The following is a 24,200-nucleotide window of genomic DNA, read 5'->3' as shown; positions in this document are numbered from 1 at the left end:
TATCAAACATAACTTAAAATACAACTTAATGAAAAATTCAGAACTGTTTTTGTGTTTCATCTTTATTTCAAAAAGTTATGTGAATTCCTTGATATGGATATCATCGTTTTGTAACAGTGCTATAAAAGCTTAATAAACGTGTGAATAAGTTGCGGATGTAATCGGAGTGTAATAATGGCAAAATTTACATTTGTTTCCCTCCGTAGTATAAAAAATCGGTGTGAATATGAAATGTTCCTATACGGCACTTGATAAACTTTCACACGCAATCTGATATGGTAATGTTTAAAAGCAAACATTTCTAAATGAAAATATTTGTGTACGTTTAACGTTCAAATTCAGAATATTTTTCCCAACTTGCAAACAGATTTACATTACAAACAAACCTTTAATATTAAACTTAGAAGCTGAGATGAAAATAACTATGATATTTTGATGATAAAAAGTTTCAAAGTGTAAACTATGATAATTATGTTTCACACAAAAGTGTGACAGTTGAACACATTGACATTTAAAGTCAAACCATACTTCTGTTTTCAGAGTTAAACTAATGTAATATCCAAAAAGGCTCGTTCGATAAAGTGATAGTCTTTTTTTGACAACAGCTATCTCTATCATGTTTTAGAGAAATGTGGAGAAATCAAAACTACTATCAACGAATTGAGAATCAAAATCAACTATCGCCAATTCCACCCCAGGATAAGTTGATTAAAGTTGATTAAACTCATTTTGAACAAAAATTGGCTGTGCTTTTCAACCTCTTTTTTTGAAGAGGGCGAATAAGCCATAATTATCCTTCGTTAAGCCTCAGCAAGCTATCCTATACATGTGTACATACAAATTTTATGCCAAATCAAGAATCCTTTTTTCCTTGTGAAATTTCTTTTCATTCACAAATTCGGAACTTAAGTATCATCATTGACAACCAACCAAAACTACGTACGTAATATCATTTGTACTGAAAAAAGTAACAGTGTTTTTTTAAGCGGGACATTCGTACGACATGTTTCAAATATATTACTTGTCAAGTATTTGATGATAGGTGTGTCTGGTATGTGTTTCTTTTTTCTTTCCAAAAAGCAACGAAAGACTCAATTATCAGTCATAAAATTAGGTATTTTCGAGGCGAAACATCAGGAGCACACAAAAAGGAGCATGCGTATTGGAAAATAAAAAAACTCCGGTGACGAGAAAGCTCAAAACGATACACCACACCACCGTCCCAACATCATCGACATCGTATCGAATTGAATCGACACGTCGTCGTCGTCGCGGCGTCGTCGACAATAAGCATAAGGTGAAGGAGCTTCACTTTTGCTCTGTGGCGCTGCAAACTGTTTGAATTTTGGTAAACAATACTTTTGAGTTCTGCTGACTGGGAAACATGTACACAGCAGCGTACATCCAGTCCAGAGGCTAAAAAGTCTCTCATTCTTGAATCGGTCTTCAGTGAGATACAAAATACTAGCTGGAGTGGTATACCTGAAAATGTAAAAAAGTGCTCCGTCCGTGCACTGTCCATTTGATTGTTTAAAAAAAATACAGAATAAAACAAAGACTGAATGTTTCAGTAATTTTTCCAATTCCAACATAAATTGAACTGACTTTTACGAGCAGAAAGCTAAAAAGATTTGAATCTCAACGAAATGTTAACTATGTAGTATTTGATTGAAAATAACCTGTCGCGGGGGCGTCATCGGCTTGTGGCAGCGGCACCGTGTCGAGTCGATTCGAGGTGTTTTTCGTGGTGTTTCCTCATGAGCAAATAACAAGGTTTCGCCAATAATAAATATACCGCTACGATATAATTAATTGTTTTATTTGACGTATGTAGCTCTGTTCGTGTTTCTTTTTTTAATGAGGATATAATTCCGAACAGTGATTTGCTTGACATTCATTCCAATTTTATTTAAGACTCAAAAGAAGTATTAATATTTTCTAGCGATGTATTGGGAACCCGATGAATGTTTGATTTTTGAAAAATAAATTGTTGATGTTTTTTTAAAGAAAATTTATTATAAACGATTTATAAATAAAAAAACAATCATCGTGGAAAAAGGATGTTTGTTTTTATAAAATGTTTGTATTCTCAAAAATAATTTACTGAAACCATAGTGAATGAAGTTACTTATACATTTTGAAAAATTACACATAATGAACAAGTGTTTCTTTATTTTGAAGATAAATTAAATTTTAAAATTCCAAATAATATCTTAATTGCGTGTTTTTTTGTTTTAAATAAACTATTAAAGAATCCATGAGTGAGATTTAAAATTATTTCTAAAAATATAAGAGAAATAACAATAACAGAAGAAAAAAATGATTGATTGGGTGTCGATAGTTCGCCACTCGAGGCGGCGTTTTTCTAATTACGTTGGTTCACGATCGCCTGTTCGCATCCGTAAACGTAGACGCGCACCTCCACCTCATGTTTTGAAAGAGAACCAATATAATTGTTGTTGTTCAAATGTAAGTTATAAACATATAAATACAATGTACAGGTACACCTCTACTATACAAAAATAATTGTTTATTATTTCTTTTTTGAAATTTATATTTTTCTTTAAATTTTCCTCGAGTAAATAAATAAAAGAGAATAAATCAAGAGTTCAATAATTCAAGGTGTGGTTTTTTGGGTCTTGATAAAATATTTATGTACCTGCATTTATGTAGTAATTTGTAATCTTAACTTCAAATAAACCTGATGAACATACATAATTAATATCTATATACATGATATCAGATATAAATTAAAATAAAAAAAAACTTTGAATTATGTTCAAATACAAATTTAAGCCAAGTGTTTTTAAATGACTATGATACATTTTAGAAAACTTTAGATCTGTTAGAATGCGTGAAATTGAAAAAAATAATTTTTCTCTACAAAATTCAAACAGTTTGATTTATTTGAAACTATTAGAAACAAGGCAACACATTTTTCTGAGGTTTTTGACGGCATTTGCTTTGAATCCTACTTCAAAACCAATCTATCACATCCGATTTTAAAGATATAGCGTTTAAACTATCATAGGAGAAACAGGTTTAGACAACATAATAAACTAAATTTACGGTCAACTGCATTCTTTGAATGTCAGTTTTGACCAAGGTGACTGAAAGTTTTTTAAGTGTCATCAATTTGAAACACGGAACTTTACTTCACGAACTCTTCCTTCAGTTGATCGTTCTACCAAACTACCAAAAAGACTTGTATTTTGTATTGTAAGGAAATATTACTTATTTCTTTTTCAAATTCACAAGAAACCCTTTTACGCAAAACATTACAAAATGAAATTATTCAAAAAATAAACACATCATAGAGTAATAAAGTTCAGCTTTCAGTTGAATGAAATTTTGACATAAGCAGAGTTGAATTTATAGCTGGTAAATTTTTCTTGGCTAACATTTCTTAGTCAACTTTACAATAATGATGCCTTAATTGGAAGTCAATTTTCGACAGCTGGCCAATCAGATGCCTTACCTTAAAGTCCCTTATGTCGTCTTCTGAACACTATCATTGACGCAGCAACATTAACATAAACGAAAACCTCGACTTCAAAAGAAATGTGAAATGGATTTCAAACGTCAACAACACTTTTGACAGCATAAAAACGTATAATAAAAAAAAAAAAAAAAAAAAAAAAAAAACAGTTTAAAAATTTGCAAAAGCTAAATGATTCTTTTATTTTTTGTTATGCACATTTTACAATAATTATTACTCAAGAATTATATAATAAAATATATGTTCATAAAAAAGGTAAAAACTTGAATGAATAAGAGTTTACAAAACTAACAATTTTGGTAAATATAAAAAATGAAAAAAATAATAAAATATGAATTATTCTCAAAAATAAAAGTTTTTAAAACAATTTTGGCGTGATTTTTAACACAAGAAAAAGAAGATTATTTGTATGGGATAATTCATGGTTAAATTCAAATTTCCGTCAAAACTGACGAAACTCCGTGACTTCGTTAAACTTTTGCGGAAGAGCTGTCAAATTGCCTGCTAAACTTTTTAAACAGAGCAGTTGTCTGTAAAAAAAAGATAAATACTATTATGAACATTTTAAAACGAACTGAGAAGACCTAAAATTACTATAGGAGTCTATCTAGCTAACGCTCGTTATTTCAAATATTCAAATTTGAAAATCAAATAAATAATATCGAGCATTTCGGATCGGCCGCGTGTGTTACAAATTCATCTGCTTATCTTTACTTTTGCTTCTTCATCATCATCATCTTCATAATTCGTCGATTTGCCTTCAGCCAAACAACAGAGTTCGTGTTTCGATCAAATAATCAATTAAATATGTATGTTACTTTGTAAATAATAGTATTTAAAACATTGAGTCGCGTTTTTTTAATTAAATTTAGTCGACACGCTTCTAAACGACCAATAAGTTTAAAGTTGCTTCCATATTTAGATAAAGTTGTTTGTTTGATAGCAAACTCTTTCTGACAGAAATAAATTACAAATAAAAAGAAAACATTATATCTGTAAAGGTGACAGCTAAAAATTGTGTATAATTAAATGAAGAAGATCGGTAAATCAGACAAAAAATCCCGATCAGGACATAAACCAGTTCATTTTGCACCAGGGAATACAAAAACAGACGAAATTTATGTTTTGACAGATGTAGATACAAAATTAATCGATTTATTTTACCTATGGAAAACTCCACAACAATAATTTGCCGTAAAATTATATTCAAAAACTGTCTTTAGTGATGATGTTCTCTATTTGTGATTGCACAAAGCAAAAGAAGAATTAATTTTGTTTAAGTAATTCTCTAAGATGTTCCGCCATTGTCAAAACTAAAAAAATAGACGAAACAATAAAATTCGGTTGTTACATATCGATTTGAGTGTCGATGAGCCTGACAACATTTCCCAGTGGCTCTAAAGATTATGAAGTAGTTGTCAAAGTTGCTGTTGAAGTAGCTGTGTCAATCGTTCCCCACTTTATTTATTCAGTAAACTCATCATTTTAATCATGGTCTTACCGTCTTTAACAAGAACGTCTGCAAATTATGAACATTTTCTACTGAAATTCGAAATTGTTGACCGGTGAACTTAAAGGCAGTAGACAAGGAAGCTTGGTGCAAAAATTTGAGGTGACATTTTCGTTGAGTGATGTTGCCGTATATCAAAAAGATGACGGTTTGGTGGAAGTGTCAAATATACCCCTATTCTTCAGGCATCCGTGCGTAGTAATCGATCCTTCACTAACATTTAAGATTTTTAACAGACAAACGCAAAACTTTGAAAGATTACTTTTTTGTTTTTGAAATATGTACATTGAAGAAAATCTGTTTTGAAAACGGGTCCGTTCGTGTACTTTCTGCACTAAAATTAGTAGAAAGAGATATTTTAAAGAGTGGGGTGAAATTCTCTCACAAACAAAACTACAAAAAAGTAAGCGAACAGGAAAACAACAAATTTTGCACTCAATATTCCTGTCTTGTTGCTGTTCTTTGGAATTTTTTTTAAATTTTTATAAGTGACAGCAAAAGTGAGCAATTTATTTAATTTATTTGAATTTCTATTAAATTTGACACTTTTCACATATCAGCCCAAAGAAATTTCTTGGGCTAAAATTCGCAGGTGGGGAAAATATTTTACTCTCTCGTGAGCGCTCTCTTTTACAAAAAATTTCGAAATTTTTGAGCACGCGAACAGGATTTGGTTAAATTTCGTATTTTTTTGTAAAATTGGACTGTTTTAGGAGGGTACGGACCTAAAGTGAGATTCGTGTTATGGGAAGCAAAATCTTTTGATGATTTTTTAAACTGCATAATTACATTGTTCAATAAATTGAACATTTTAAATAAATTACTTCTTATAATGGTAAATTTTATATGAAATAATATATTTCTTTTCAAAATATTAATTAAGAAACCCGTATTTTTCAATTTAACTTAATTTTTTGTCATTTTATTTTTAGCAAAATCAAAGATTCAAAGTCGATGGTGAATCTGAGCTTCCAAAAACAGATGGACATTATCAACAGTCGACACCTCAACCTCATTCGCCTGAGCCTGCAGCCAATAATGTTCAACAGGCCCCCGTAGAGTCACTTCATACTGAGCAAGCTGTAAGTGCAGACATTCCCCAAAATTGAGAGAATTGAGCTTCCTTATTATTAACACCACATTCCATTATTCTTTATTTTGCATTAATAAATTGTTTTTAATTTTTATATGTTGTTGCTGTTTTTTTTTTCTCTTTCTTTTGTAATAATTGTTTTTGTTTTTATTGCGTTTTGTTTAAATAAAATTGCATGAGTTATATTTTATTATTTTGTAATTTGAATTAAAAACGAAAAACTTCCAGAAAATTTAAAATAAACCACCGGATCTTAGTTGCCGGAAATGGATCTTTGAGTTCAGTTTGATAGCACTGCCCTCTGTAATCGCTTTTAAATTGTAAATACCAGTAGTACCAACCTTAACATTAAAAAACATTTGGTATGAGGTCATAATGTTGCAAAAAATTGTGATACATTGTTTCTAAACATTGAATAAAGCTGTGTTTATATTTCGTTTAATTAATTGCTTCTATTGTACAACAGTGACAAATAAAATATTTTATTTTATGCTTCCAAAAAATATTCTCATATTTTTGATTATAAAACATTTTCTTGCCAATTTTGATGGAAGCAAGCTCTATGTAACTAAGACTTAAATTTGAATTGAAATTGTATGGTTTTGCTTTGAGAATTGGATTTTATTGATTTGTTGCATAATAATTTATATTGCGTACATACTGAACCTACGTGACTGAAAATAAGGCCAAATTTGTAAGAATTTGTATAAATGTTCAGTTCATAAATTAAAAACTTAGGTGATATTTATAATAATTTGACTAACACGAATTAAATCACATATAATTTCAAACGAGTCCAATTATTTCACATGTCCTCTGAAAGAAGTGATAGATGTTCTATCTACATACTTAACAAAATAAAAGTCTCACCAATTATATTCTCTGCTTGGTTCAAGGATTAAAATTGGAACAGTCAGTTTGTAATTAGCATGTAGTAGTACCCATGATCCTTTAATGGTGACACATTTGACATAACTCGGACAATAATTAAAAATCTCTATTTTAATTTTTACATCACTGCACTAAGCTAAGGTAATAGTACGTTTGCACTTACGAATCCGATAAAAGGTGTACGCAGCTCGAGCTTAAATTTAATTCACGTTTTTTTTCTCCAAACTTCAGTTTAAACCTGAGCTAAATTTTGACATAAGATTTTTAGTGAATAAAATGCAATTGATCTTGTGGGAACTATTCTCCAAGATATAAATTGAGGAATGTTGATTCACGAGCATCGCCAAATTGTTTGTTCTCCATCCAAGTTACATTATTTTTTATTCGTATTTCGCTTTCTTTTTTTTTCGGAAAGAAAGATAATATCTATTTATTTAAACTCGACACAATATAAACACACAATTTTTTCTTGACAGAACTCTTTCTGAAATGAAAATACAGTTATTGATCTCTAACTTAATTGAATGTAGTCATACAAAATTTAAAGAGGATGTTTCTGAAAATATTTTTCTCAAAAAATGTATTTCGAATACTTTTTTTAATTTCTTTTAGCAAAAACATGATTTGTATTTATATCGAAATATTATTATTTATCAGTTAAGACAATTTTTCTGAGGAAATTCAAACCCGACCAAGCGGCCTTATAACTACGACCTATAAAAATCTATCCAAATTTAGCTCCAAATAAATGCGCGAACAATATCTTTCAGTCCAATTAATCTTCACAGATTAATAATGTACACTCTATGATAAAAAATTAAATTTTAACTAAATCTGCGTACCACTTTTTTGGTTCGAAATTTTTGAGAGAAAAAATAAGAACAAACCAAATTTGTGAGTAACAATTATTTATTAATGGCTTTAAAAAAAGCACATTCGTTGGTTCATGTTTTAAAACTAAATTAAAATTGTTTTTCAGCCATTTTTAAAATGATTTATAATTATTAAAACAAAATCACAATTACATATTAAAATAAGTATTATTCGACTTACTTTTTTATAAAATATTGCCACGAACAATCAGCAGACAACAATCACACCAAGTCTCAACTCTTGTGACCTGAAAAGTATTTGTTGCGTGTGCTGTCAAAATGACAGTGCAGACCATGGAGTTTAATTTAACTGTCCGTTTATAGTTGAGTTTCCCAACAAAAAAATGGAATTGGGCGTTAGCCCTTAACCTAACAAACACAATTCAAAAATTTCATAACAAAACCCTATCTGCCTTAAAAAAGGCGTGGTCACCAAAAATATTAGATCTGAGAGACATCTATCACTCAATTGTTTTAACTTTTTGCCAACATGCATTGGTATTTTGAAAAAGTGAAAGCTTTTAACTTTTCGTTTTGTTTTATAGAGATGAGAGATAGAAAGTAAAATACAAAAGGTTCGTTTACTTTTGCACTTTTTTAATTTAAATGTAATTAAGTCTTTAACCTTTCAAAATTGGATTCAAGTTTTGGTGAAAATGTATCAACGGAAAATACAGAAGCGTTTTGTCTCTAGATTATTTAAAACTCAAATGAAAAAAACTACACCAAACGAAAATAATAATTTTAGTAATGAAAAAAATCCCACGATCTACTAACACTAAAACCGTATATACTTGTTGCTAGGCCAAACAAAACACCTGTAGAGTTGATGGCAAAAGTGAACGCCCGAAATGTTTCCGATATTTCCAACGCTTGTATTTTTGTATATACACAAAACAATCGATGGAAAATGAAATGCAATACTGCGATTGGAAGCAACTAAAGAGTCGAGTTGTCAATTTTTATTGGAAATACTAATGGAAAGATATATACGTAACGTAAGAGACAAGAGAGCAAATGAAATAGTAGCTGTACTGAACGAAAAAATTGACAAGGGAGTGTGAGAGTGAGTGAGCAAGTGAGTGCAAGTGCTGGTGCACAGAGGAGAAATCATTTCGCATTTCGCGGCTACAAAATTAATAAATTTTCGCTCTTCTATTACTTTTCTTATGTCAAAAAGTTTAACAACAAAACCGTTCTTCGTGTGTCTCTCATTGTGATCAATTGAACAAAGCAATTATATAATATTTAATGTATTTTTGAAAATCGGAAAGATTCTCGTTGGGGGTGATCGTCATTTTTGTCGATATCGATAACTGGAATTAGATACTGGAAATAAAATGAATATTATTTTCCAGTAGCATTCAAGTTCGAGTATCGCGCGTCTTCGTCGTCGTTGTTCAAGTTCATTTCCATTTCCACAAATGTTGCGTAGCCGTGCACCCTGGAATGCCTATGACTATTCCTTCCATCCTTCCACAAATTCCCAGTCGAGTTGTCAGAAAAATTTGTGAATATTTCGCTGGAATGGGAAGGGAATCCGAATCTAAAAATTGAAACTGAATCGGCGGTAGTGCTGCAATGTCTTGGTCTTCATCTTCCGTTTTGTTTTTATCAATTAAAATTAATAAAAACTAATGTGTAAATTTATTGCTTCTGGTGCTGTTTAGTTGTTGAATAATTTAATAATTTCGTTTGCACTCTACCCAGGTGGTTGCTAAGTTACAAACGAAAAAGTCGACGGCTAAAAATCAAGACAACCCAAACGAAAAGAAAAAAGAATTGAAATTGTGTGAAAGTTCTCTGTTGCTATTGCTGTTGCTGCTGCATTCCATTCATTGCATCTATTTTCGACGATTTTTTTTGTTGTTTCTTTACTTGTTCTTGTTCATCTTTGGCCTGGTGGATTGGATATAATGTGCCTTATTTGCTTGACCAAAATAATATCAAGTGTTTCCGTCATCGTCCAAATAAGATAATTTATATAAATATAGAAAAAGAAAAGTGAATTATGTAGAGAACCCCCCCAAACAAAAAAAAAACGAAAAACGAACCAACGACCTCGAAATGTTTCATGACCTATTACTCTATCAGTGTTCATCATCATCGTCTTGGCTTTAATCGGAGGAGTCGCTTGTAAACAAAATTGTGAATCAAGTTAATTACCTAGCTCTAGCTGGGCAGGAAGGAATTCCATTTCCATTCCAAGCATATCGCGAACGAATCTAGTGCCTTCGTCTATTTCTACTTTTATTTTTTGTTTGATTTAGTTTTTCGCTTCGCGTTCGAGTTTCGCTTCTTTTTGGTTACAAAACGAAAAGGATTTATATATTTTATTGTATTTGATTGTTGTTCTTGTTTTGTGTGTAAAATATAAAAAGAAAAACAACTTCTGCCAACGCTCCATCTCCCACACAAATCCTTAAAAGCTAAAAGCACCTATACAAAATGACAACCCGCAAAAAGAAACGTCAACAGGACAGCGGAGGTGGATTCATCAAAAAAGTTTCTTCTCTCTTTAATTTGGATTCGGTAATTTTATTTTAGTTTTTAATAATTTTGTTTCATTTTTATTTATATTTATTTATTTATCACACGCTGAGCAAATGAGTAACTAAGTCAGCAGAAGTCAAAACCAGAGCAGAGTATCTATGTATTTTTTTCTTTAGGAGGAGAGTTCCGTTTAAATCATTTTTCTATGTTATTTTTGTTTTATGCATAATTTTCTTTTAATATTTTTGTGTTGCAAATCGTAACATTTAGCTCGAACTAGAGAGCTCATAATCATCCGGCGAATTTCGTTGGCTGATTCTTAAAAATAGATTTTATTTTACTTTTCTTGACAAACAAACAAAATATGAATTTTACTTCAATACCTATCTGCATATACACATTTATGTATGTTTAATGTTTATAGATATTCATTTTCTAATTATCTTAGCTATTTTTATATTTTCAAAGAAAATTACTTAAGAGACCGTATTTTCTCCAATTTTATGTATGACGACAAACGAATTGAAGATGGTATTTAGAATAAAAGAGAAAGAAAATTTGCAAAGAAAAGCAAATGATGATTTAAACGCGGCCCGACAAGGTCTTTGGCCGTCTTTATGTTTGTAGGTACCTACTCTCAAGAAACAAAATAAAACAAAACTGTACACAATTTCAGGGTCATACTAAGGCAGATAAAAAAAAAAGGTTTACAAACTTTGCTAATTTACGAATTATCTTTTGTTATCGTTTTCTATTATTATTAAATTTAATCAGCACTTGGGATAAAACCGTTTTTTATTCTTTAATTGAACTGAAATTTAACCCATTTTCGTTTTATTTCCAAAATAAAATGTGTTTTCTTTGGATTTACTATTTTAAAATTCCTAGCACCTCAATAATTGCAAAGAAAACGTCTTAGCTCTTAAGTTGTAATCTTTCCAGCTTATAAATAAAATAAATAAATTGGGTGGCGCAACAGTCCGTTTGACAACTAGGGCGTAGTGACTGACAACTCTCAACCATTTCTGTGTGTGAGTACTGTTGTCAGGGATGGAAGGAACCTACAGTTTTAAGCCGAATTCGAACGGCAAATTTGAGAAAGCAAACTTTTGGTGGCACAGGCAGGGATCAAACCCAAGACCTCTCGCATGACAGTTTCGAAGAGCTTAAAGAAATTATTTGAACTGAAATATAATGAAATGCAACTAAATTTTCTTCTTGCCAAAAAATATTTTGTACCTATGACAACAATTATTGTTAATAGCATATGTACAGTGCTGTGGTAAAATAAAAAGAAAACAAACAAATAATATTTGTTGATCGATAAAATGTAAACCTTTTTATGGCTAGTTCTTTGATCTCTAAAACTCGGTTTATCTAAGAATTAAGACTCGATTGAGTTTTCAAGGTTTATTTTCGTGCAATTGGTCATATTATGTTGTTAAAAAATGAATGAAAATGTGTACAAAACATAAGTTTTAATGTATATTTTTTTAAATAAAACAATAATATGGACGAACGTTACAGACATAAGGTACATGGGCCATTTTGTCAATTTGTGCAATCTTGTGTTCCATGGACATTCTGACCGCGGGCATTATTTACGTCTTCATACAAAGCTAAATTCCTAGTCAACACGAAAACAACACCGTAAATTTATTAAACCAAATAAACCAAACTTTTTATGTATATATTTAAAACCAAACAAACATTCCAACGATAGTGATACTCAGAAAAACAAAAAAGTGAATTTATTTATAAACTAAAATTGATGACAAAATAGTTTCCGAAAAATCAAACCTGACAAACATTCAACACTATTCATTAATAGAATGTCGAAATATGCCAACAACAAAACCTAAATGGTCCAATAAAGTATTAAGTTATTCGTAAGAAATTTGTTCTTTGGACTGTCATTTCAAAGGTTTTGGGTTCGATCCCTGCCTATGCCATCTAAAGTTTTTCTTGCGAGGAATTGACAAATTCTACAAGAGTAATTCTTATCATAAAAAGTACTTTCTCAATTTAGCCGTTCGGATTCGGCTTAAAATTGTAGGTCCCCTCCATCCCGGACAACAGTATTCGCACACAGGAACGGTTGAGCGTTAGTTCTAAGACTGTTGCGCCACCCAATGTATGGATCTAAGTTCTAAGGAAGTTATAGAAAGTTTAAAAATTGTCGAGTTATAAATATTTTTAAAACTAAGTTTAACAAATAAACCGACAGTTACTAGATCATGTTTAAAATTGATTTAAGAACTTAATCTAGGAATTTGTTGTTAGACAAACAAAAATTGAATTGAATGGTTGATATAAACTAGTTTCATAAAATTAAATTGAAAATTTTAAGTACACAGTACAAACTTTCAAAAATAACAAAAAATATTGAATATATATTGCACTTAAATATCAATTTAAATGTACCTTGTTTTGAAGCCAGCACTATTATAAAAACCGGAATAATTTCAAACAAGACCTTTAACGATAATATTCAACAAACACAAAGTTTTCAAGATCAGAAATTACGACAAAAATGAAGTAAATATGTATGTTTTAAAAAAACATAACACCACGTTGTTGTTGGCTGATACGCTCGTTATCAATAACAAACCTTTTGTTCAGTCGAATTATAAGGCCAAATTGCTTCAGCAAAGTTTTGTTTTAATTAGGAACTTGCAGAACTCTACAGTTCTCTTTCGGAGTGGTTGAACAACTGCCTGTCGTTAAAAAAGACGAATCCTCTTAAACTAACTGTCTCCAGTTGCAATTACCTCATTTCGAAGTTGTGAATCCGGTATCGATACATTTTTGGCTCATTGAGCTAAAAACTATTTTAAAAATGTCAACAGTTTTGCGAATTAAGCCAAAAACGGACAAGTATCCACCTTCAACATCTTTATCAAAACCGATCTTTTCCAGCACATCGAGAAGTTATTTTATACAAAAAATAGCCACTACAAGAATATAAATTTAAGCTGATTACCCTACGAACTGTTCAAAACAAAATCCAATTTACTTGGCATAAAATAATTAAAAAACAATTCCATATATGAAATCCCCAAGAATCCCAGCATAAAATTACTGAAATAGAAAATAGCGTTTCGCCGATAGTCTCACTTCACGTAAGACGATAATCTTCAAAGTGAAATCGTCAAAACGATAGCTAAATAAATATGTATCGTCTGTAATTAATTTCTAAATGTTAACTAAGCAAATTGAAGTATTTTAAATTTGTAAATTGAAAATGAAAACTAAAGAAAACAATTAATACTACGAAGAAAATTAGAAAAATAAGAAATGAATCATATCATATTTGTATATATAACTCATAAATATATACATATACATAAGTAATCCTTCTTATTTATTGTTATAAAATAATTTCAAAAATTATGGATTTGTTTAACGTGTTTGTGTTTAAAAAGAAGCCTTTTTATTGATACTGTAAACAATGCACTTGTCAGACTGTTGTCGTTCTGCATATATAATATATATTATATATGTATGTACATATTTACCTCCAATATTAAGATCTGCAGTAACTATTGTTATCCATTAATGTGGATAAAATAGTGTTTCTAGGGAAAGTCGGAAATGAAGCAATGGTTTTATCAAAGATATTCAATAGAAGGAGTTAAATAGAACGAATATTAAGGAAAATTTTTAAATTACAAACAGTTATTTATTTCCATTGACGGAATTTTGTTTATACCCATTAGTCAAGAAAGGATGCTATAAACTTGCAACTTATTTTGTTATTGACCTATTATCTTTCATTTTAGCTACAGTATCAGAGTAGTGAACAATATTGTTCTGAAAACGATTGACGATAGGATAGTGATAAAGTTATGTCAATTATAGGCGATAACGTTAATGATAATCGTTTTGAAAATTATGGAATGACTCTTCAGGTTCAGATCTAATATTTACAAAATAAACGCTGGAGTAGCCCAGGGCTCCGTTTTGTGTCCGAAACACTTCCATTTTTATATTTACTCATGAGCCTAGAATTGGTAAAGAAAACTTTTCCATATCTTTAAATTAAAATAAAGGTAAATAGTATGATAAAATTTACTAACTTACTTTGAGTGACTTCTAAGAATCTATGTATATTAACAAAGCTTATTTTTGTATACAATAATTTAGCAAACATTTTTGAAGCCATACTGTAGTATTTTACTTCTATATGCTTCGGCATAATTAAGATTCCAGAACGATGGAACATATACATATATTGGGATTATCAATTGATTTGCTTTGAAAAATTCCTCAAGGCGAATTAAATACTAGAAAAATGAAAAACAAAATTCAACACATTTTATTCTGAAGAATTCTACAGACTGTCATGTCATCGACAAAAGTTATTGTCTTCAGAGTTGATCTATGATTTTGATCTAGCAGTGATCATCCTTATTTTGGCTGGGTTGTACTGAATACTTGAAAAATTAAATCTTTAAAAACATTTAAAATAGAAGCGATATTTGGCAATATTTGCATACACATGGACTTTTGAAAATACACTAAAAATTACTCAAATTCCATGGTGATGATTTGCTTTTTCTTTTTAGAACGCACTAAAGCTTGTAATTATAATTTAATATTCGTTTGTTTTGTTCATTTAGGTGTGATATATGTAGAATACAAAACAGAAATACAAAAATATACTTGACCAAATGACTCTTATATTTAAACGGTATAGAAATCTGAGAAGAGCAATTTATTAAAAATAAATCTATAAGAGTACCTGATTCCTTTAACGTAAAATTCCTTTTCAAATTAACTATCTCAATCTTGTGTACAATTTTATGTGCACTTTTGCTTAAGACCAGAAACGGTTGAGTTTAATAAGTTAACTTTCCTTTTCGCTTGTTATTCAGACTTTCCGAATCGTTCTATGATCAGTGACTTCAGATTCTCGTATTTGTTTTTGCTTGGTGGGTTTAATAACGCATCAGAGACTTGAGTCAATACTTGAGACTCTATTACACCAATGATGGTGTTGAATTTTGAGGAATCTTTAGAGATATTTGCGGTTTTAGACTGGGCCTCGATTTGCCCAAACCATATTTGATACTTCTCGTGCCAAAATAGAGGTATACGAATTGCAACTCGTGTAATTGTTTCTGATGCATCTTCTAATGCTGCTGCGGTGCTGTAGCGTTGTTGGAGTTATTGGTTTTGTCTTTGTTGTTGTCCATTTAATTAGTGTTCAGCATTTTACTAATATTGCGTGAACCAGGGTCACCAATTACAACCGATTGAAACTGACTTTCTTTAAATATAATAAAATTTATTAATTAACTTAAACTTACAAAATGTTGTTGCACGTGGCGTAAGCAGAACAAAAAAGAGGAATATTATCGCTGAACCACCTCTATTTATATCCTTCGTACTTTTTCATAAAAGGAAAGGAACTTTAAAACTTAGCGAAATGTATGACTTAACGAAATGTGTAATGTACAAGTACATTTAGAACCGAATCGCCACAGGTTGCTTGCCTAATGATCTTAAATAGATCAAATAGACCAAACAATTATGTTTGCCTCAAGAACCATTCTATCTCGTAGGTCGGTTAGTTAGCTCTAGTTTTTATTTATATAACTTTATTTCACTTTTTAACGAAAAATACATATTTTTATATAGGTATTTGGCCTATTTCCATTTGGCCAATAAGCAGTCTATGTTAGGAAGCACTTGTATTATAATGAGTTTAAAAAAACACCTTTTTTATTTGTTTTTGTTTTATTTTCGGATAGATAAAATATTTCTGAAACAAAGTTGATTATGTCTTCATAATATTCTGTTATGAAAAATCTTAGCATGAAGGACAAGAAATTGATTGATAAGAAATGCGTGACTAAGAGACGTTAAGATTCTCTAAAACAGATAACAAATATTCTACACATAACAATACAGTATCTATTGAATGTTTATGTTTTTAATTTTTGTTGTTATTAGTTTTAGTTTTCAAGGAACGTCACATTCAACATTTCAATGACTCATTTGTTATATAGACGAATTGTTGAAAAGACTGAATTTAGTCTTACAAACTTTACAAATAGGTCGAATTTTATCGCTTGCTAAGGAAATTGAGTTATGATATCGCTTCTGTATACAAATTATTATTTTTTGTTAGGTGTGTAACATAGATTTAATTAATAACAAGGTCTCAGCAAAAATTTGTAATTAATTTGTCGAAACTTTTATCTAAGAAATTCGTAGGTAAATATAGTATAAAACATATACCAAATTCATGCAAACAAAAATAACTTACATACACCGAATGTTTGTACAAAATTACAAACTGTGCATATAATACATTTAAGGTAACAATAAATAGCATCTCGAAGGGAAAAGAAAAACTAAAGGTTATAAGTGCAGAATTCCTGTTCGCATTTATGCATACAAAAACAGAATGGTTTTGACGGCACGAGTTAATAACCTTGTGAGCAAATTTGTTGTCTAAGTAATAAACTCTTGATTAATCCTAGAACCATACAAATTTTTGAAGTGGACTTTTCCTACCCTGTTTTTTATTTCAAGATATGCTTTTTGAATTGTTACTATTTATTTTATTGACTTTCTTAAGGTGAGGCTACAGTCCTTTATGAACTAAGGCTTCACTCTAGATGTCGCCAGTTGCGCACTTCAAGTTGAGTGAGGTCACTTTCACTTGCGGATCAGGCGACGATCCGCGGTTTTCCTTTACTGCGCTGTCCTGTGGTCGTGGATTTGAAGACTTTCCGGACAGGAGCATTAGCTTCCAAGCTCTCTATGTGACCCAGATATCTCAGTCGTTGGACTTTTATTGTCTGACAAAGTCTTTGTCGCTGTACAGCCCGTTGAGCTCCTCGTTCCATGTTCTATTCTTTCAAATGTGATTTAAAAGAAATCGTTGTTTCCAACCTCTATGGAGCAACGTGAATTCTCCATGTTCATCCTGCACAAACAGACGAGTTTGAGAGAGATGCCAAACCTAACCATGGCTCTATACACCTCGTCGCTGTTTAGATGCTGTCATATGCGTCCTTGAAATCGATAAATAAAATGGCTGGTGTCGATTTGATATTCTTGGGGTTGTTCCATGATCTGCTGTAATGTGAATATATATATTGATCGCCTGTAAACATTTCTGTTCTAAAACTACTAACTCTACTAAGGTTCTATTAGGTTGTCGACGATGGACTTCAGACGTCCACATATTACTACCGCAGAGAAGATGTTGCAAGCGATGTATAGCAGAATAATTTTTCTATAGTTGGTGCATTTTAAAGGGAATCCTTTTTTCAGTATCGGGCAAACAATAAGAAGGTTCCATTCATCGGGTATGCTTTCTTCCAAATATATCTTACAGATAAGTTGGTGCATACTCCTAACTACATAAATTATCTCCAGTTGCTTTGAAGAGCTAGGCTCTGGCAGCTTTGTTAGACATCAGCTTGTTTATGGCAATCTTTACTTCGTCTTAATTGGGAAGACGGGATTTTTATCTTTCGTCGTGTATACTGTATGGATCATCCTGCCTGACAGCGAAATTTTTTACAGTCTGCAGAAGTGGTCATTCCATATCCTCAGCATTGACTGCGGTTGTACTGTGATCTTTCCACTTTCGTCTTTGATGCCTTCAGTTCGAGGTTTATGTTTTTGTGAATTTCGTTTCTCCTGCTCACAAAACTTTCGAACTTTATTTCTGCTTTTACATTATTTGTTTTATTAACTTTTATAATTATTAAAATAGAATAACACAAAGCTATTATTAAAACGTCTATTTAACACAAAAAAAACAACAGCTCGATCCACCTGAGCCCCGGTCTTCCTCTACTGCGCCGTTCATCGAGTTTAGATCCGAAGACTGTCCGGGCATGACCTTTGATTTTCAATCTTTCTGCATAACTCAGTCATGTAAGATGTTGAGCTTTGACACATTTTAGTAGGTCAGTAACGCTGTACAGCCCCTGCAGTGTTTGGTGTTGTATCTTCTCTTATACTTTTTATCTAAGCTACAAGCATCTTGAAAGAGTCACTGTAGTTGTTCCAGAGAGGACTTTACTACTGAATTGCTTTCTTAGTCAAAAGAGGGAGATAAAGATTTGTCTAGTTAGTTCAAGACGTCGCACTGTCGTTCAATATCATTTCTTGTTGACAGTATATAAACGGTGATTTTTTAAGAGCTTGAGAACTTTAAAAAAAAAAAACGCATAAAATTTGCAAAAGCTCATCGATTCTTTATTTGAAACGTTAGATTGGTTCATGACATTTACTTTTTGAAGATAATTTCATTTAAATGTTGACCGCGGCTGCGTCTTAGGTGGTCCATTCGGAAAGTCCAATTTTGGGTAACTTTCGAGCATTTCGGCCGGAATAGCCCGAATTTCTTCGGAAATGTTGTCTTCCAAAGCTGGAATAGTTGCTGGCTTATTTGTGTAGACTTTAGACTTGACGTAGCCCCACAAAAAATAGTCTAAAGGCGTCAAATCGCATGATCTTGGTGGCCAACTTACCGGTCCATTCCTTGAGATGAATTGTTCTCCGAAGTTTTCCCTCAAAATGGCCATAGAATCGCGAGCTGTGTGGCATGTAGCGCCATCTTGTTGAAAACACATGTCAACCAAGTTCAGTTCTTCCATTTTTGGCAACAAAAAGTTTGTTAGCATTGAACGATAGCGATCGCCATTCACCGTAACGTTGCGTCCAACAGCATCTTTGAAAAAATACGGTCCAATGATTCCACCAGCGTACAAACCACACCAAACAGTGCATTTTTCGGGATGCATGGGCAGTTCTTGAACGGCTTCTGGTTGCTCTTCACTCCAAATGCGGCAATTTTGCTTATTTACGTAGCCATTCAACCAGAAATGAGCCTCATCGCTGAACAAAATTTGTCGGACGTAAAGCGCGAAACACATTTCGAACCGAACACTGATTTTGGTAATAAAATTCAATGATTTGCAAGCGTTGCTCGTTAGTAAGTCTATTCATGATAAAATGTCAAAGCATACTGAGCATCTTTCTCTTTGACACCATGTCTGAAATCCCCCGTGATCTGTCAAATACTAATGCATGAAAATCCTAACCTCAAAAAAATCACCCTTTACTTGGTCTTGCACCCATTGACCACTTAACCCATCTTTTCCGCTTCCGTCTTTATGCTCACAAACGCGCCACTAACATCATCTTCCGATGAATGAAAACTTATGCCAAATCAATTCGAGTGTATTTTGATACCTGTGCTTTTCAGTACAGAATTAAAATGAAAATATATCATTAAAGCTATGAATAGAGTTTAAAACTTCAAGCATTGCATTACCTTTTGATTTGTTTTGGAAAGCATTTACTAATTCAAGCTATACTAGGAAAAACTTTTGAACTTAGGAACCGAAAGTAAAGAAGGAAAATAGAAGATTGCATTCTTCAAACTAAAAATTTGTTTCCCAACTGAATGAGCCAGTTTTAATTTCAATTAAAAAAATTTAATATATTCCCAAATAAATTAAAAGAACACATCGAAATATCTTCCTTAAACGAAAAAAACTAGTTGCAACACTGACTGGCAAAGTTTTTCCTCTTATCATTTTAAAATCTATCAATAATAACAAAAAAAACCTACAACTTATTTCAATTATATTCTTAATTTGTAAGTTCAACTGATAGCAGGGCATATTGAACTTGATACTTTAATCAGAGAGATGGGTGCGGTATAAATCGAAATAGAAATAAATAACTTAAATCAAAAACAAAAATTCCATAAAATCTTAAGCTGATAGGAGAGAACTACGAGTATGTATTTATATCTGATGTAGTAATAACACCCAAGGCATATACATTATACGAGTACACACTATTCAGACATACAGTATATATAGATACAAAAATATTCAGAAGCTAACATCAGCAGCAGTCTTTAACTAAAATAGTCATTTAGTAATTGTGTTAATGGAGTGCGCAATGACTGCTAATTGATGAGAACTCTCCCTCTCTCTCTCCATTAATATTTATTTGCTTCATGTGGCCGACTGACCTAACAGCAATAGGTTTTGAAAAAGTATTGCTTTTTGTATTAACAAATACATCTATATAAAATACAACTAAATAGTATCCTTAAGTCCCTAAGCTACGCCATCCATTGGCAATGTAAGGTCATTCAGATTAATGGGAGAAATTCACTTTTCAACTTTTCGAACGCGCCGCAGATGAAAGTAAGAGACTTATGAAACTAGAGCGTACAATTAGAATGAAGAAGCAGAAATTCGTTCGTTCATCGTTAAAAGTATCTAATTAAATTCAAGATGTGTATATATCTTTGAAAAGCGTATCTCTTTTGTGATTAAATGTAATATATAACAACCAACAAATAATTATACAAGTTTTCGAATGAGAACTTCGGTCTTTTAGGGTTTGCAAAAAAAAATATAGAAGCTTTTCCTGATGATAAAATATTTTGTTGACAGTCTTTAAAAAAAACTTTTATCGACTCTTCAAATTAATGTATTTATCATCTTTTATTATGCTCTCGATAAGTTTTAACCCTTAATGGCTTAATAATAATAAGATAGAGTTTAATTTGTCACTTCTTATTTAATCAGAAGTTATGAGCATCGTCCTCTATCTCTGAAATGGTTGAGTATATGAATACAAATTTTGAGTCGAAAATTTTATGCTTGACAATTTTGATGAAGGTGTTAAATTCCTTGCACGATATTCACGCCCTTTAGCGGTCCACACTTACGATGCAGAACAATGTTTAGAACAAGAAATGTACGAATGATTCTCCAGCCATCGTTCACTCCTAGGTTGACCCTCTTGTTGGCTTTATTTAAATAAATAAATGAACTAGGTGGCGCTACAATCCGTTGGAAATAAGGGCCTAATGACTTACAACTCCCAACCATTCCTGTATGCGAGTCATGTCAGAGATGGAGCGGAGCTACAGTTTTAAAGTTTTAAGCCGAATCTAAAACTATAACCGTTCTTCCTCTATCCTCACTATTGTAGCGCACTCTAGGCAGAACTTTTGGCTATAAAAGAAGTTTTAACCAGGCTTAAAGAAAGCTTGATATCATCTGTATCTTTTTCTCAGGTATTCAGGCTCTGTTTCTGTCTCCAGAAACTCACAAAGCGTCCATAATTGTTGATCATCTTTTATGGAGACTTCAATATTCAATTTTGCTGGCTGTCGATCCACAAGGAATTTTCAGGAAACTGTAAAGCCGACGAATTCGCCAAAAACGGTACAATACTACACGTTTTACACGGTATAGCTAATTATGTTTTTCCAATCCCTATATTTGAACGATACTAAAAAGAAAACCAACATCAGGTTGAATAACAAAACATTCTTTCAGCCTATGAAACAGATCAGGCCTGCCAGTGCTTGATATCTTTAAACATTATATATAAGCTCGTTAATTGGTGTCATAACTGGACCCTGTGTAATAGAAAAGTGCACCACGCAACACGTATTGAAGAGCAAAAAGAGGTAACAATTCCTCACCTCTGTAGCTGTCCTATTCTAGCTCGAAAACTTAGGATTCAAATGATATCAGGCACACAAATACCAAAAGTCTCTTACGCTTCGTAAGCAGTTCCACTTGGTTTCATTGTACTTAGAAGCCTTGTAGTATATCATTGGTTTGTCTTACTCTATCCCTGTCAGCTTACTTACTTACTTACTTAAGGTGGCGCTACAGTCCGGGGCGGACGTGGACCTCAACCAACATGCGTCTCCAGCCAGCTTGGTGCCTAGAACGCCAAGTTGGTTGAGGTCTTCACCCACCTGCGTGCGCCACCTGAGTCGCAGTCTTCTTCTACTACGCCCTCCCTCGGGATTGGATTCGTAGACCTTCCGGGCTGGAGCGTTGATGTCTATTCGGTCTACATGACCTAGCCATCTAAGTCGTTGGACTTTAATTCTGCTAACTAGGTCAGTGTGGCTGTACAGCCGTACAGTTCGTCGTTATATTTTCTCCTTCATTCTCCATCTATGCATACGGGACCAAAAATCACCCGAAGAATTTTTCTCTCGAAGCATTCTAAGACGCTCATCTTTCTTTAACTCTATAACACGGTCCAGGCCTCAGCGCCATAAATGATAAGTGATTTTAGATGCTCGAGAGAGGACTTTACTTCTTAATTGCCTTCTAAGTCCAAAGAAGCAGTGATTTGCAAGAGTTATTCTTCGTTTGATTTCATCGCTGGTGTCGTTGTCTGCGTTTATAGCGGTACCTAGGTAGACAAAGAACTTAACTACCTCGAAGTTATAGCTGTCCATGGTTACGTTTTGTCCAAGACATCGTTGTTCAGTATCATTTTTTGATGACAGCATATACTTGGTCTTGTCCTCATTGACCACTAAACCCATCTTCTTCGCTTCCTTCGCAATGATTAAAAACCCTCCACTGACATCACGCTTTGATCTTCCAAGATTGTGCCTCTAGTGTTGATGGTTGAGTTTTGCACAATTCTTTCCAGAACGATGTCGAAGAAGTCCCATGACAGTGCATCGCCTTGTCTAAAACCTTTTTTGACATCAAATCGGTGAGATCTTTTCCGACCTTGATAGAGCCCTTCGTCATCGTCATTCTGAACAAACGGATAAGTTTGACAGGAATGCCAAAACTAGACATTGCTCTGTAGAGCTCTTCCCTATGGATGCTGTCGTACGCGGCTCTAAAATCGATAAAGAAATGGTGGGTATCGATTTGAAGCTTCTGGGTTTTTTCCAAGATTTGTCAGCCACTTCAGCTTAAAACTCGTAACCTGAGACCATACAAACAATATGGCAAAATATATAAATGTACCAAGCCTTCTACTAAATGTCCTATATTTTAAAGTTTTTAAAGAGTTTTCTTAAAGTTATCCCTGTTAAAATATAATTTTTTGTATCCATAATGCACCAACTAATGTTTGAAAACAACAATTGCAGTCATACTTCCATCCATACGATATGAAGACCTCTTGACTTATTAACTAAGAGATCTCATGTAATACTAGAAATAAGTAATAGTATAATAAACATTGTTAAATTATAGTTCTGTCCATAGGCATGCCTTTTTTGCTTTCAAATGAAACGACCGGCAGTGCGCGAATCGAAATTTAAGATTTGCGTTTTGGTATTCGATGACTGATTAGTATCTGCGGGCTATTCAAAAATAATGTAGCATATATCAAGTTACACATTCTTTATTTTTATATATAAACAAAGCTACTTTCAAGTTGGACTTACATGTCATGGTTATATTTCACTTCCAGGTTATTTAATCGATACTTAGTTCATAAATTTCTTCCTGGAGATATTCAATTCAAATTCATAATATTGTTGTTCCCATATTAATAATAAATTGGACACAATTAAACCAAATACAAAATTCAACCTTCAAGCTTGGTGTTAAAATGTTTAAGTTCTTGTTTCATACAAAAATAAAATAACTTCAGTGGAACTGTGTGAAACTTTTTGGTAAACAATGGTACCTAGGTCAATGGTTTAACCAGATACTAAGTATAGCATAGCATTGTTAGTGAGATTACTTTACACAAAATGTTGATGAGCTTGTGACAACATAAAATGTAAACTCTAATCCGTAGTCAAGCCAGACTATGTGAACGCTGCATTGTTTAAAAAAAAAAGACTTCTAGAGAATTTTTCTCACTCCGAATTTTTAAAACCCAGTAAATCTAATTTTTTATTATTGTTTATTTTACTTGTACCTATTTTATTTTTTCTAATTTATTTATTTATATTAATTATAATTTTTTTCTAAATTATGAATTTCAGGCACATTCGACATCTTCACAAAAGGTAAGGCACTTAAGCCAAGTTATTAAATTTAACTTTGTTTAATTGTG

At 32.2% G+C, this 24,200-nt stretch overlaps 1 protein-coding gene across 16 annotated transcripts in view; it reads left to right on the top strand.

The window, feature by feature from the left end:
- The window catches only part of LOC129944733 (disks large 1 tumor suppressor protein), a 99,786-nt gene that overhangs the window by 45,368 nt on the left and 30,218 nt on the right, over positions 1–24,200 (top strand). For 11 of the 16 annotated variants that reach the window (XM_056054388.1, XM_056054387.1, XM_056054380.1 and 8 more), the window contains 2 exons: positions 5,942–6,091; positions 24,130–24,153. In XM_056054388.1, coding sequence (XP_055910363.1) covers positions 5,942–6,091; positions 24,130–24,153 — 174 coding nt within the window. Of the gene's footprint in view, positions 1–1,529; positions 2,470–5,941; positions 6,092–8,955; positions 10,398–24,129; positions 24,154–24,200 lie in introns of those variants that run through there. The other 5 variants (XM_056054389.1, XM_056054393.1, XM_056054391.1 and 2 more) reach the window with 5 other exon arrangements.

Source organism: Eupeodes corollae, chromosome 2, assembly GCF_945859685.1.
Source record: "Eupeodes corollae chromosome 2, idEupCoro1.1, whole genome shotgun sequence".
Classification (NCBI taxonomy): domain Eukaryota; kingdom Metazoa; phylum Arthropoda; class Insecta; order Diptera; family Syrphidae; genus Eupeodes; species Eupeodes corollae.
Note: the sequence above shows the minus strand (reverse complement) of the source record. Positions and strands in the feature narration are given on the sequence as shown.